We start from the raw sequence: 14,112 nt of genomic DNA on the forward strand, positions 1-14,112 counted from the left end.
TCAATTGTAGATGATTTGTTAGACTTTTAAATTTGCATTAGGAGCCTAAGGGGAAAGGAAAGCTGAAATGGAAATTTAATTCATATTTCATAAGCAATTAAATAGTTACAAATTTTAAGCAGAGGCTTACAGGTTTTGAGCTAGTTTCTGTGCCTCTCCTCCCTCTCAATTCTAGAGGAAAAATGTTTAATTTAAATTTATATGTCTTGCATAGATTAGATATTGAGAAATTTTAACCAATGGTAATGTTAGGTTAATGCCTACTTGCAGCAATAATATTGAAAAATTATCTTATGTCTTGAGCATATTTTTGCTCTCAGAGGAATGCTTGGTCTCTGCAACTTTTAAAAATGGTCTGTTACGATTTTAAGAAAAACATTAATCTATATGCTTACCTAAGTAGATAAAATCAAATAAAGGCATTAACTCAATTTGGGTAGCGATATGGTGTTCAGCTAAATTAAATGCTGCTGATTAAACCATCTAGGATAAATGTTTTAAGAGATCTGTACGACACGTCTCAATCCTAGCTTCCTCAGGACAAAAGTAGTTAAAATAATTGTTTGATGAATACAATGCAGTGAAGTTAAGGAATAGCGGTGATGAATTCAGGTTAACTTGCTGCAAGGTTTGCAGCATTAAGTAAAATAATTCTCAGGGCTGTTACCCTTCTGACAAGTACGCATCTGAGAAGGACAAGCTGGTAACATAACTTACTCATCTGTGTTTATAGCCTGAGGAGTTTTATCCAGTCTTACTCTCGCTTACCATATACATCTAGACCAGCAATTTATGCATTTCGGTTTTTATGCGTGGCTTTTCCTTCAATGAAATATTGCTACAATGAGAGCTACAATGAAATATTGTAGCTCTCTCCCAATCAGGTTATGAAAGACAGTGGAACATCTTCCTTGGTTGGCCCATCCCACTGTAATCAAACTAAGGTATGAATTCTGATCTGTAGGGCACGTAGGTCCTGACTCAACACATGAGCAAAATCATTGCACTGAGGTAGTAAATAAGCACCTGCACTGTCCTGCTGAAGGCACTACGAAAACTCAGCAGTGTACAGTTGTGGACATGCTTGAATTTCTCACTGAAGTAAGTCTTAGGCAAGCTCTATCTGAGTTTGTATTTCAAGGACTGCTTATACCATCACAGTTTTCCAAAGCAGTCGTTAGTTCATTTGTTGCCCTGTCAGTGGCCCAAATGTTTGAGACATTTGCCTGCAAGAGGGCAGAGCACATTAGCCAGCAAAACTTGTTACAAAAAATACTTAAAATGAGGAATTTCTCTGACATTGAATTCCCAGTCATTCTGGAGGCACTGCAGCTGTTTTGGGAAACTGACTGGACAAACTTTCCTTAGGAAATAGAAACTGAACAGGTTATTCATGTTAAACTAGAGGTCTATGTCAAAAATTAAGGAGGGAAGAGAAAGTAAAAGGCACATTGCTACACAAGAACCAGTAAGAAAACTAACCAGTAAGAACTTACTAAGATAAGCATAAATACAAAACCAGCCCATGATGCCTGGGTTAACCTGCCTGTATCATCATAGGGGTATAAACATACTTTAGTGAACTGGCCCATAAGATCCAGTCACAGGTTTCTATTTTTCTTAATTGACTGGATTAATGATTGGAAACTATAGTGCAGGTTTGACTTTTAGAAAGGAAATGACTTCATGACAGAACAAACAGTGTAAGCAAACTCAACATCACTTCAGCAGACCATGGGAAAGCAGGTACATTGTCTCATCAAAACACAAAAAATATTCGAATGGAAGATCACAGCAATCTTTACAACAACAAAAAAAAAGTAAAAAAAAATCTCTAGCACAAGGTATTTTTTACTGACCAATACTTAAGAGCTCCCAGCTCTAATACAGCGCTAAATCATTAGTAGTGATCTGACTTCCTCTCCAGCAAAAGATTTGTTTCATCAATCATGAAAGGCTGGTTTTATAATCCAAAGAAGTATCTTTGCCGAATGTGAGTGCACCATTTAATGCCTGCTGGTGTAGTTTCATCTTCTATCTCACATTTACTTTCCACTCCAGAAAGCTGAGCACAGCAACCAACCCCATTAATCACTTCATATCAAGCTGGAAATACAAATAGCTTAAAACTATCACAACACACCCTATTGACTACTTACATCGACACTTTATTCATTGTCCAAATGCAAGATCCACTCTCCAATACCTTCTATAAACATTCGTTTAGCACATACTCACTGAGACACTACCTTACTAAGCTAAAGTGAATGAACTGTGAACTAAACTCAGAGAGTGGTGGATGCCCCATCCCTGGAGGTGCTCAAGGCCAGGCTGGATGGGGCTTTGGGCAACCTGGGCTGGTGGGAGGTGTCCCTGCCCCTGGCAGGGGGTTGGAGCTGGGTGGGCTTTAAGGCCCCTTCCAACCCAAGCCATTCCATGGTTCTATGAAATCTGCAGTGACTGAAAAGCAAACCAACCCTCTTGAGAGTGATGTCACGTAACCTCCTTTAAAAGAAATTTCTCCATGCTTCTGTCTCCTCTCTGGGAGAAACTCAGACCTTCAAGAGGAAGACGGTGCAGGAGATGGGATGCTCATTCCCATCAAGGAGAAGAGCATTGTAACATTCCCCACAGTTTTGGGATCTGGTTGCTGTTATGGCATTACTGGGCTTGAGATTTCAACCAGCATGGCATTTACTGTGCATATTTAAAGATAATTTATCCATTACTTCCTTGGGGTGTAGAGCCACCTGATTAACACCGTGTGATTTCAACAGTCTTGACCAGTGAAAGGTTGCATAGGCTGAAATTTTAAAATCCTTTTTATAGCAAAGGAATTATAAAGAGATGTGAAACAATAGCTAATTTGAAATACATTCTATATTGTATACATTGAGTATCATGTACTTGATTCAAAATGAGTGTTAATTTGAAGAAGGACCAATGGGAGCCCCAAACCCCCCTGAGTAATTTTCTAAAGAAACGTATTTTCTAGAGATTAAACTTTGTTTTTTCTTTTTAATGAACTCATTTTGCAGAGATGAGTTATTGGTATTGTCAATTCAAATTACCAGTGGATCCTCCTTGCAAAAGAGCAGTCCCTTTTGAGGATTTGTTGTAAAAGTAAATAGTAGACAAGGATGCATCTTATTTGTTTGTTTTCCCCATAAGGATATATCATTAATGTTTTTGTACGAACTAATATGCATGGCCCCAGAATTACATCTGTGGAGCCATTATAAAAAGTGCTTACTGTATTGCCATACATAATTAGATTCCCTATGCTGAATATATTATTTCGAAACTGTCAGAAGAAAAATTACAGACCTTGTGTAACTCCACAGGAGTTGGTGACATGATTTCTTTCATTTCTTGCTTAAATTTTCTCATAACCATGGACTTTCTCCCCACATCTGATGGCAATGTGTTGCTACGAGTAGTTTGACTGTAATGTGGCCTTACAGTGCTTCTTTCCTGGAAGCTGGCTTGTCTTCCCAGCTGGCTACGAGGTTGTGGGTTTTCATGATTCAAACTCATTGTACTTCCTGACATAATTGTGGCCTAGAGCATTAATGAACAGGTTAATTTTTAACACAGAATGTGGGTTAAGTAAGCGGTTAATTCATAGCAGTAAGAAAAATTTCTCTATTTTTTGTTAAAACACAATCACTCAGGGCACAGCAAAAGGCAAGAAGACAGATGTTCAATCTGCTTGCAAGTCACTATAAAATACAGAACCACAACAAAACACAACAACAGTAACAAAACCCTACAGGCAAAAGTTTTCAGATGGCATTTCCAACTAAAATACTGAGCACTGGAATGGCTATGCTGCTAAGCTAGTGTCCTGGCAGGCAGGACTGAAGAGTGCATAGTATAACTGTTTACTTTAAAACACTTGACATGTAAATAAAATGACACGTAAGTTGTGGCGTAATTACATTTGTTGGAATTAGATCTATAGGAGGATGTTTACAAGACAAGGTGGAAAAAAAAAAGTCAGAAGAATGTGAAGGCAGCACTACACTCAGCACTGGCAGGGACAGTGCCTGAATGGGGGAAACTGAACACAGGTAAGCTCCCTGCTCAGAAAGACCTTTTGCATAATGTGCATTATGCAAAAATGCACATTGCAAGAGTAACTACCTCAGCTAGCACTATTACCTCAGAGATACAACCCCCTGTCTCAGTAAAAGCTATCCTTTTATGTTACATGAAAGAAGATGCAGAGCGTGAAATCTTGAATGAAGACAACAGGAGTCATCTCATCCACTGGGTGGAACGGACTGATAGGAAAAGTACTCGTGCACAGCAAGGAGGCTCCTCTGTTGTGAAAGAATTTCTGCTCCAGGGAACAGGAGGTGGAGGTGCTTTGGCACTGCCACCACACAGCGGTGCAGCCTGCTGCTGCTGACAGCATGGGGTTCACTGAATTTCCTGTTTGTTCTCCCTGGCACTGATGGACAAGTGAAATGGGAAATTAAACGGCCATAAGCTGAACTCTGACTGGGACAGGATGCAGGCAGCCTGCTTGAAAATGAGAAGTGAAAATGAAGTGGGGAAAAATAGGGGAAAAACAGGCAAAGAAATGTTTGCTTCTGACTCTGGTGACCACGTCTGTCACCCGTCTTTCTCCCAGCTCCAGCACTACTTTCACTACAAGGTAATCTATTGTAGCTTTAATAGTCTCTCCTGTGCTCTGAAATGACAGATATTACACCCTGATGGAGCAAAAGCAGCTGGAGGACTTGGCAAACAACAGTTTTCTTTGCTCTTTGGCTGAAGACCTTGAAATGAAAAATGAGAAGGAGTCCTTGACTACGCGATGGTACTTCATAAAACAGAGGCATCGCCATTCTCAGCATCCTGTCACACTGAATTGGTCTCGCTTTCTTTTCAGATCTGTGGGTTGTGCAAGAAGATGATGCTCTAAATGATACAGCACCTGCAGTTCTGAATTTCACTTTTGTAAAAGGCTGAGGAAGACTCAGCCTCTTGAAGTAACTGAATTCTGGTCATCCTGAATGATCCATTTCCACTTCTGAATTACCTACTTCCATATCCTTTTATTGTGCTCTGAATATTGAAAACTGCATGAGAAGCCCGTGGTACCAAACCATATCTAACTACGGAATTAAACCCATATAACATTTTCTCCTGCTTTTCTCTGGTTTGCAATAACAAATACATGAGAATCACATTTTGCTACCCACACATGCAATACAGAAGCCATAAATCTGAAGGAAATAAATTAATCTGAACTGAAAGACTTTCACCCAGTTATGCCATTCACATTCCTCCTGGCTGCTACAGGACTTCATGTAACATAAAAATGAAAATGAGATTCTGCCAGTTTCGCAGCTCCAGGAATTTAAAAGAACATAAAAGAAAATATTTTAGGACCTTTCATCCCACAGCTTTAAGTGGCAGTATAATCTTAATTGTTCCGATAAGAGAACTTAGAGAAAAGGTGATTACAAAAATAAAGACTTAAACTTACTCTGCCTCTTCCCCAACCCCACTCCACATACAATCTAACATGAAGCACGGTTAGATTTGCAATAAATTTCAGGGTGAAATTTGTTGCATCACGAAGAATTTACTGTATAACAAACACTTCTCACATTAGCAGGATTTTTTTTTTTCAGCGTGGTAAGATTATAGCCAAAATTTCGAGAAGACGATTTTCTTTTATGTTCATCTTAATCAAATTAAGTTTCAGTTTAAAAGACAACCTAAAACATGCTCAGAAAAGCTGCGTAAAGCGGCCATCAGAGAAGGGGATGCATTGCTGCAGGAAAGATGTGCCCACTTAGGAAGTTCTGCGCCATTTGCTGCCTGTGCAGACAGCCCCAGTGGTACGCACAGCAGAAGCTACAAGTCAAAAGCTCTGGGGTGAACATGTTTTATAGAATTTCAGTTGCATTGTACAAAAGAAAAATAGCTCTGGTTAGGGGCGGGGGAGGCAGCTGCACAAGCAAAAAATATAAACGTAAAGGGTAGGTACCAAGAGAGTCATGTTTCTCAAAGACAGACGCCTGTCAGCCTTGTCCTGTGGAGAGGGGTTAAAGCTTTTAAATGAATTGGTGTGATTAGTGCAAATTAAAAGAAAAAAAGGAGAAAATAAAATGAATGTAAACCAAACCAAAACCATTATATTTCTCTATAATCGGAAAGAAAGGTTAAGATTGTTCTACCTCTAGTTCCCTCAGAATTCCTGACTGGCCACAGGTCTCTAAATCCTCCAGAGCCTGAGACCAGAAGTTTTCCTCCTGGTCAGCCTCGGTGTTATCATGGGTACCTGCGAAGCTAGATTTACAATGAGAGGTTAAAAAAGGTGTTTTATTTTTATTTTTTTCCTCTTGAAAATATATTTTACACATGTGCCTTGCCACAGATTGCAACTTGAATGACAGAAGGTTACGGTAGGTAGGCAGGAGAGTGGGGAGGTCGCTGGACATGCAGAGCCTGGACACAAGTCTTCTCACAGCCTGGCAGTCGCTTTCAACCTCACAGACTTCTCTCAGGGAACATGAAAAGAGTCCCAGTTTGGCAAACAGCATCTTGCAAAAGATGGGTGGTGGTGTTTTCAACTGATTCAGTCTAAGCAGCATTTATTATTATCACTTTACCCCACCTGACTGCCACAACAGAAACTGCTCCAGTCATTTTACGTACCAACTGATGTGACAGGCACAGGGGGATGAGGGATGGAAAGAACAAAAATTTGCCCTTTTGGTGGCAGCAAGCTGTTACTTTGGAGCAGCTGCCCATGGACTGCAGCTAGCGAAGCTTAACATAAACAGAGCAAACATTGTCATGGAAGCATCCGAGGCCTTGCTTGACAAACTGTGTATTACTGAGAACAGCACGAATACAGCACTGTTAACATAATAGCTTTTAAATAGAGGAATTGCCCAGCACAACCAACAACAGCTTGAACACTTCCCACATGATACTCTGCCTCAGAGATGCTTTCTTACAGCTACGATCAGTCAGGCAGGCAATGGCCAGCCGTCTGGATCTCTTATTGCAATGATTTTCCAGCTAGCATCAGTGTCTCTGCTGAGATACTGCAATAGAGACAGAAATGGTGAGAATACCTACTCAGAGCACAGATGCAATTCCTCCCGGGCAAGATAAGAAAATATTTAAAACATGGTTTTGGAAAGATCTTTAACTTCTGAAATTAGCTCTTTCAATCAACCTAAGTAGTTTTTTTTAACTGCTAACATCGAACATCGACAAATTAATTCAATCCAATACCTTCTTTATATTGGATACTAATACTGTAATATAGAATGGAGCTTGAGTTAATGAACAGGATTGTATGCCTGTGACGGCAAAGGCTGGGCTTTCTAGAACAGGATCTCCATTCCTTCTGACTCCAGTGAAACCTGAAATGATGATGCCTGTAAGTCTGGACCTCCTTTTGGCTGGAACAGTTCCTCTTTTGGGTCCCCTCACCTCCTCTTTTGATTTTTCCCTGAGTCTTGTCTCTTGTGTGAAATGCTCAACTTTTTCATCTCCATTATAGCCACATTAATAAACTGATTTGTAGCTGAGCTGCTGCATCAAAAAAAAAAAAAAAGATTCCAAATCATTTCTCATCTAATTTGTTTTCCCTGAAACAAAACCCGAGAGATTGATTTTATGTCATGTGAAATATTGTTTGAGCTGTAACAAATATATTTGGTTCTCAAATGGATGCTCATTCAAAGAGCCATCAGGAATTTAGATACACAAAAATGCTGAAGGAGAGGTAGCGGGACAGATATGAAACCACAGGTGCCTGTGATTTGGTTCTTATTGACGTGCAAGAGACCGAGTGTTCCCCTGCCACTCCCCACTTTTTTTTTTTCCTCCATCAGGAGGTGATAGAGTATTCTAGGATCTGGCACACTCACTCCTGTAGTTAATGTTTTAAAATGCAAAACATTTTCCCTGGAGCAGGAACTGTAACTGACTTGTCCTACCTGTCAGTGGTAGGTAGAAACAAGGCTACAGAGCAGTTTCTGCTCCGGTTTCACTCACTTGCCAACTGAATTGTCATTGTCACTCAGTGGCATGTTAGTGATGTGCCTTCTGCTTTTACCCATTTTTTCTCCTTTTTCTCCTTTTAACTGTTTTTACTTTCTTCCCTCTCTCCCTTCCCTCTGCCCCAGCCCAGTTGGATCTCATTCCTGTGCACTCTTTGTTTTCCTACCTGGGAGTATTCCACTCTTCCAGCTGTCCCCCACCTTTCCTTTGCCCACCAGAGGCACCTTTCCACAGCTTGCCCTCTTTCTTCACGCTCCTGATGCTCTCTCCCCCTGACCTTTCTACAGAAGTTTGCTTTAAATGGTTTTCTTGATTGTCTCCCAACGTCTCAGTCTCTTTCTGTTGCCACATATTCTTGGAAGCTGTGCTACACAAAATAAAGGTAAGAAAAAATTACTTTTTAGTGTTAGAGAACAAGACAGAATGCTTAGCTAGGGGCAGAGAAGAGGTGTTTTTCTGGAGACCCCTCTAACAGGCAGGCAAAACAGATTCCCAAATTCTCCACTACTTGGTATAGGAGCACCATCAATTGCTGTGGATAAAACTACTGCTCTCAGATTAAAGACAGTAACTTGTTAAGAATGGGAAGTATGAAGAAAACGACATTCACTTCCTTTATTAAATGTTGTCCACTAACTTCTGATATGCTTCTGGCCAGTAGTGACCAAAGGAGCTGGGTAAAGGGTGAGTAGGGTGAGTATTTACACTTGCCCAGATCTCAGCTATCATCTTGACAGACTTGTCTCCAGACAAAATGCCACTGGGCAATCTGCTCTATCAGAGGATTTAGCATTCAGCTCCTGAAAAGCTGCATTGCCATCTAAGTCCTGCCCTGGATCACAAATATAAAGGACCCTTATCCAGTAGGGTTATATAAGAACGGTTTTCTGTAGTACTAAGCTTGAATTTGTCACAGACTGAGACTTCAGGCTCATCATGTTGCTATGACAAGAAACTGTATTTCTAACTAAAGATGTGCATGTGTGCAAGTCTTGACAACAGGTATAAAGAGCACTGAAATCTTTCTGTGCTGTCTGTCTGCCTTTGTCTGAGGAAGCACTTATTGGGCAGGAATCATCACCCAGGTCTCTGTAGTGGTTCCACTGCTGGATCATCGTTAGAACAGAGAATAAGAGATTCCTTTTTTTTTTTTTTTTTTTTTTGCATCTTTTGCTGCCTGAGCAATATCAACCAAGTCTTTTTCCCTCAGAAAATTCTTCTGCCTGCAGAGGAATTCGCTGAAGAGGGGATTTACTTCTCAGAAGAGGAACGCAAGGCAGAAAATATGCATGCCCATGCACAGCTTTGGACAAGATATTTCTACTACGGTCACTTTGTTCTCCCACTGAACCACTGCAGAGCTCTAAAGTGTTTCTGGAAGAAGGCTGTAATACCTGCTTCTTTGCCAAAATCAAAATGAAGAATTTTCATGGAAGACAAGATTAACATGCTGGTTGTCTTTGTCCACTTCCTCTTATAGGGTTATTTTTGTGAAGTGGAAAACAGAGCAAGTAACTTTTGAAGCTTACCCAAGGGAATGCCCTACTTTACTTTTTTATTTTTTAAGTAACTCATAATAAATATATGCCTTGGTTTTAGCATCATAATCTTTGTCAAACGTCATTCATCTATTCTGATAAGTTTCATAAAGTATAAATACCATATCTTATATTTAAAGGAAGGGCTGCAACAGCTGAGTTAGAAAAACATCATTTCATTCTAGACAACGTGTCCCTTTTTGAGGCACTGCTACAGCTGCCAATAACAAAACAGAAACTTGTACAAGAACTTACCTGCTTGCTGTAGGTCGGTCCCATTCCTCATCACTCAGTACTGGGTCATGGAATGGGTGGTTTCGTGGTCTGCTTGGTGGGGACAAGCTGCCCCTCTGTTTAGGACTCCTCCATTCATAGGCATTGAAGTTGTATCCTGAAGCCTGATAGCTGGGTCCTAAAAAGGAGAATTATATACTTACGCTACTGTATATGTTTTAATGACAAAAAAGTACATCTTTGAAGCTAGGTTTTCTGGACATTGAATGTGGACTTATAATTGCTTCCTCTCACCTCACTTCTCCTCTTATATTCAGATATGTAGAAGAATAAATGACTTAAATCATGCCCCAAATTATCAGTGCTCTAGAGCTGCTTCTGTGAAAGCCAGTCAAAAGTAAAATCTCAAACATATCCAACACAGGTTTCCTACTCTTTGTGTCTCAGCTGTTTCTGATTTGTGCTGGACTTTTTCACAAGTTTATCAATTTCCAGTTTGACTTCATGCATGAAATTATTCATATTAGTGAATAAGTGGTTATGAATATTAGCCATGTGTTGACATGGTCATGTGTAAAATATTCATAAATAAACCTAATTTATTAAGGAAAAAAATGCTTCAGACCTATTAAAAGGTTTGCAAGGATGCATTAAAAGAAACAAACAAACCTGAACCATTTTCAGATGACAAGACAAGACAGATTTTTCTGCCTCTTAGTACTTTTCTAACGTAAGCAATGTAATTAAAACTTAGTGACATATTAGTGTCAATTATGCCCCCTGCTAATATGCATCATGGCTATCTAGATGCGTAAGCTGGCATGGTGCAGAGGCTCCCGAGTGACCTTTACCTGGATTAAATGCCACAAGAGGAAGGAGGGTGACTGTCTCGGCACCATAGAGTCAAGGACTCATTAATACAGGTCCAGGACTGCTGTCACAGCCCAGCTCTGCTCTGCATGGTTGTGCTGCCTTATGTAAAGGCCAACACATGAAATCTCTGTACCATGCGTGTTTGGGTAGGGGGGCTTGTTCCTGGCTGAGCTACTCCATTTCACCAGGGCTCTGAAGTCTTACAAGGGCCACACATGCCTAGGACAAACAGACACCCCTGGAAAGCTCATCTTGCAGACAGAGATTTCTCTATCACCTGTTTCCAAATGTTTCAAGACCATGCAAGTGGCATCAGGTGGCTTTGACATCTGCACTATTTTTTTTTCCCCTGTGTGCTTATATCATAAAAGCAACATTGGTATTAGCTCAATAGCTTTACCGAATTAACTGTAATTTGGATTCCAAGTAGGAACCTGACAAGACTCTGGCTTGTAAGTGATGTATCAGAAAGAATACACAGATTTATTTTTCACAACTTCATACTGATCTGGTATGCAAAATCCGGTAAGGTAGAGCTGCTGTATATCTCTCATCTTGACATATTCCTCTTTTGGTCTTTTCTGATGTGCATAGTGGATTAGGAAATCAGTTTTGTTGATGAGTAACAAATGCCACTGCTGTCACCTCTCTAAAGAGGGCAATTCACTTCCATAAATCACTCTAGACTTGTCTCCCTCAAATCCCATGCAACTACAGAGTTGTGTGTTTTTCTCCAGCTAACTGGCAGACATTATCACACTCCTGAATTCTAGGAAGGGTTTTGGTTGTGAAAATTGGACTGTTGTGTGGGGAAGGCTCCAGATTACCAAGGCAGACGCATCAGACAAAGGTACAAACCAGGGTGTTAATTCAAGGAGAGAAAGGATGGCTCACCAGCATTAAATTAGTAACTAATAGGATAAAGCATTATCTGGTGCTCCAGAAACATTCTCCAAAATCCTCAATTTGCTTAGTCTGTGCTTATGCCAAGAAAGGTTTGGAAAGAAGCCAAACTCGGCTTGACAGGTCAAGACAGAATGAACTTTAATAGAAATATGGGTCACATTAGTACCACACCAAGGGATAAGGTGCAACTCTGATTACACTCAGGCTGTTTAAAAGAAGTGCTCTGTACCCAGCCGAGATTGGGCTGATTTTCTTAGGGGAGCCAGAAAAAAATAATACGGTTTGAGATATTGGTTTAGTTTTTGGCATGAAGTCTGAATGATCAGGATTTAGCAGAGGACTCTGGGTCTGTCTTTTACACAGTTGAATAATTTTCTCCAGAAATCATTAGATCAGTCAGAAAATGAGAGCCATCATTTTGGCACTTTTTCAGAAATATTTCTCCCTAGGACTTAGAAAAATCAGAAGAAAATCTAACCTGATTCGTTATTTTGATAAGCTGACTAAGACTGTTAAAAACAGAAGAGGAGGCAAATTCATCCCAACTCTAACTCCAGTGAAATACAAATTACAGAGGAGGAGTTTAACTCATTACATTGAGTACTAAATAAAATGTTTATGTAACAGTAAGTTAAAAGTAAAATGCTGAAAAATGGAGTTTTAATGAAATGTATTGAGACTATCCTATTGAAAAGAAACTCGATGACAAAATATATGCAGTAGGTCTAAGAAATATTTAAAAATTAAAAACCAGAAAAAATGGCCATTAGCAGTGACATCAGCTGCTTCTTGATCTCATGTAGCTCAGGAGGTTTCAAAGGAAACATTTTGCTTTACAAAAAAAGCACCAGTGTTATCACTGAGCAGGCACACTGAAGAATAGCAGTGAAAATAACCAGCACAGAACTTCAGTCTGGATGGGCAATCTGCTGGGCAGTGCTCACACAACTCAGCTGTCCACCAGCCATGGACAACATGCTACCACCCATGCTCCTAGAAAGCCACAGAAAAACAGACAAATAAGAGTTGCAAGAATGAATGAAACCAGAGCAAGTGAGAAAAAATTATTTGAGGTAAGGATCTATCTGCTCAAATATCTGCGAGGGAGTGGGCACACCATTATTACTACGGAAATAATCACTTTAAAGTCTGTTAAACAGAAGATGCTGTGTGGAAGTTATTTTACTTGTTACCTAGATTATTACAAGATGACTGAGTTCCTCACTGCCTGAATAAATCTGTCTAATCATCTACAAATTAAAATGGAATTACCTGAAAATCCTATCAAAACAGTAGTCAAACAGAAGCATAAAACTTAGAGTTAATGAAAACCATGTCTTTAAACAGAATGTTTGCTTCTGAGGGCTGAAAGTCAGGTGTACATGCTGCAGGAATGAGGAAGAAGAAACAGATTTACAAACCGTAAGTAACACCTAATGTTCCCCCTTCAGCAGTTTATAATAAATCTGTTGTCCATTAAAATTACTGCACATGGGCACCAAATTCATGAACACCTTCAGAGTGTTCTGCACCTTGCATTGATCTATATTAGAAAGAGAAACTCATTTGGTTGCGGATGAGCTATGGACTTGGCTGTTCAGATGTCAGAAATGCTAACAAAAGCCTGTTAACGTATTGATAAATGCTTTGTAACACACCGCATTGTCATAAAAGAATGAGTCTGAGGCCAGCCAAGCGTAAGAAATCATGCTGCCTGGCAAGGTGTGTGGTCATAATGAGACACCAGCACATTACAAAGCACAAGGTTTAAACTTGGTACAAATAAGATTCTCTTTAAGGCAAAGGAAATTCAACCATGAAGTCAACAGTTTCTACTTCAAATGCTGACTTCATTCTTGAGAGTACCTTGACTTCCAAAGCTGGTATCAATACCAGAGCCATCCCACGACTCTACTGCGCTGTCAACACTTGGGACTGTAGTAGAATAGATGTCTGAGAGTTTGCCAGATTTCTGTGCGGCAGAGGTTTCATCTTCAGCATCGCTCAGTTCATTTATGTGACCCACAGGGACAGAAAATTTCTTGGGACTGGTAGCTGAATAGGATTATAAGAAAAGGGGGGGGGGTGGGAGGTGGTCATTGCTTTAGTGCAGTTCTAGGAGTATGCTTTTTACTAATGACATGACATTTTTCCACGGATGGCCTAAATGCTTGTTAATCTGTAAAAACACACTCATTACAGACCACTGGTGCTGCTTCGGCCATACTCACCATCTGTCTGCTTCTTGATTTTCAGAGTCACAGTTTCTCCTGCCATCTGTAATAAATGAATGGCTTCACTCAAAGGTTTTCCTTTCAGGCTGCTACTATTTATTGCTAGGATCCTGTCTCCTATGTGAATTGCTCCAGTTCTACAGTGAGAGAGAGGAGTAAAACATTAGAAGAGCAGCACAAAAAGCAACAAAGATAATTTGTCTGCATATTTGGAGGCATGAACGTCTCGTCTCTCTTACTCCCATTCTGCTTTCATAGCTGCATTATGGAGTAATCCTATTGTTAGA

The 14,112-nt window shown here is 40.0% G+C and overlaps 1 protein-coding gene across 23 annotated transcripts in view; it reads right to left on the reverse strand.

Annotated features, from left to right (window-relative positions):
* Positions 1-14,112, reverse strand: part of GRIP1 (glutamate receptor interacting protein 1) — a 317,628-nt gene that overhangs the window by 5,943 nt on the left and 297,573 nt on the right. For 10 of the 23 annotated variants that reach the window (XM_038185237.2, XM_072034587.1, XM_038185242.2 and 7 more), the window contains 7 exons: positions 13,823-13,962; positions 13,458-13,646; positions 9,834-9,990; positions 8,207-8,407; positions 6,198-6,309; positions 6,008-6,052; positions 3,328-3,561 (listed from right to left, as the gene is read on the reverse strand). In XM_038185237.2, the coding sequence (XP_038041165.1) occupies positions 3,328-3,561; positions 6,008-6,052; positions 6,198-6,309; positions 8,207-8,407; positions 9,834-9,990; positions 13,458-13,646; positions 13,823-13,962 (1,078 nt within the window). The other 13 variants (XM_072034603.1, XM_072034634.1, XM_072034608.1 and 10 more) reach the window with 9 other exon arrangements.

This window comes from Anas platyrhynchos, chromosome 1 (genome assembly GCF_047663525.1).
Source record: "Anas platyrhynchos isolate ZD024472 breed Pekin duck chromosome 1, IASCAAS_PekinDuck_T2T, whole genome shotgun sequence".
NCBI classification, from domain to species: domain Eukaryota; kingdom Metazoa; phylum Chordata; class Aves; order Anseriformes; family Anatidae; genus Anas; species Anas platyrhynchos.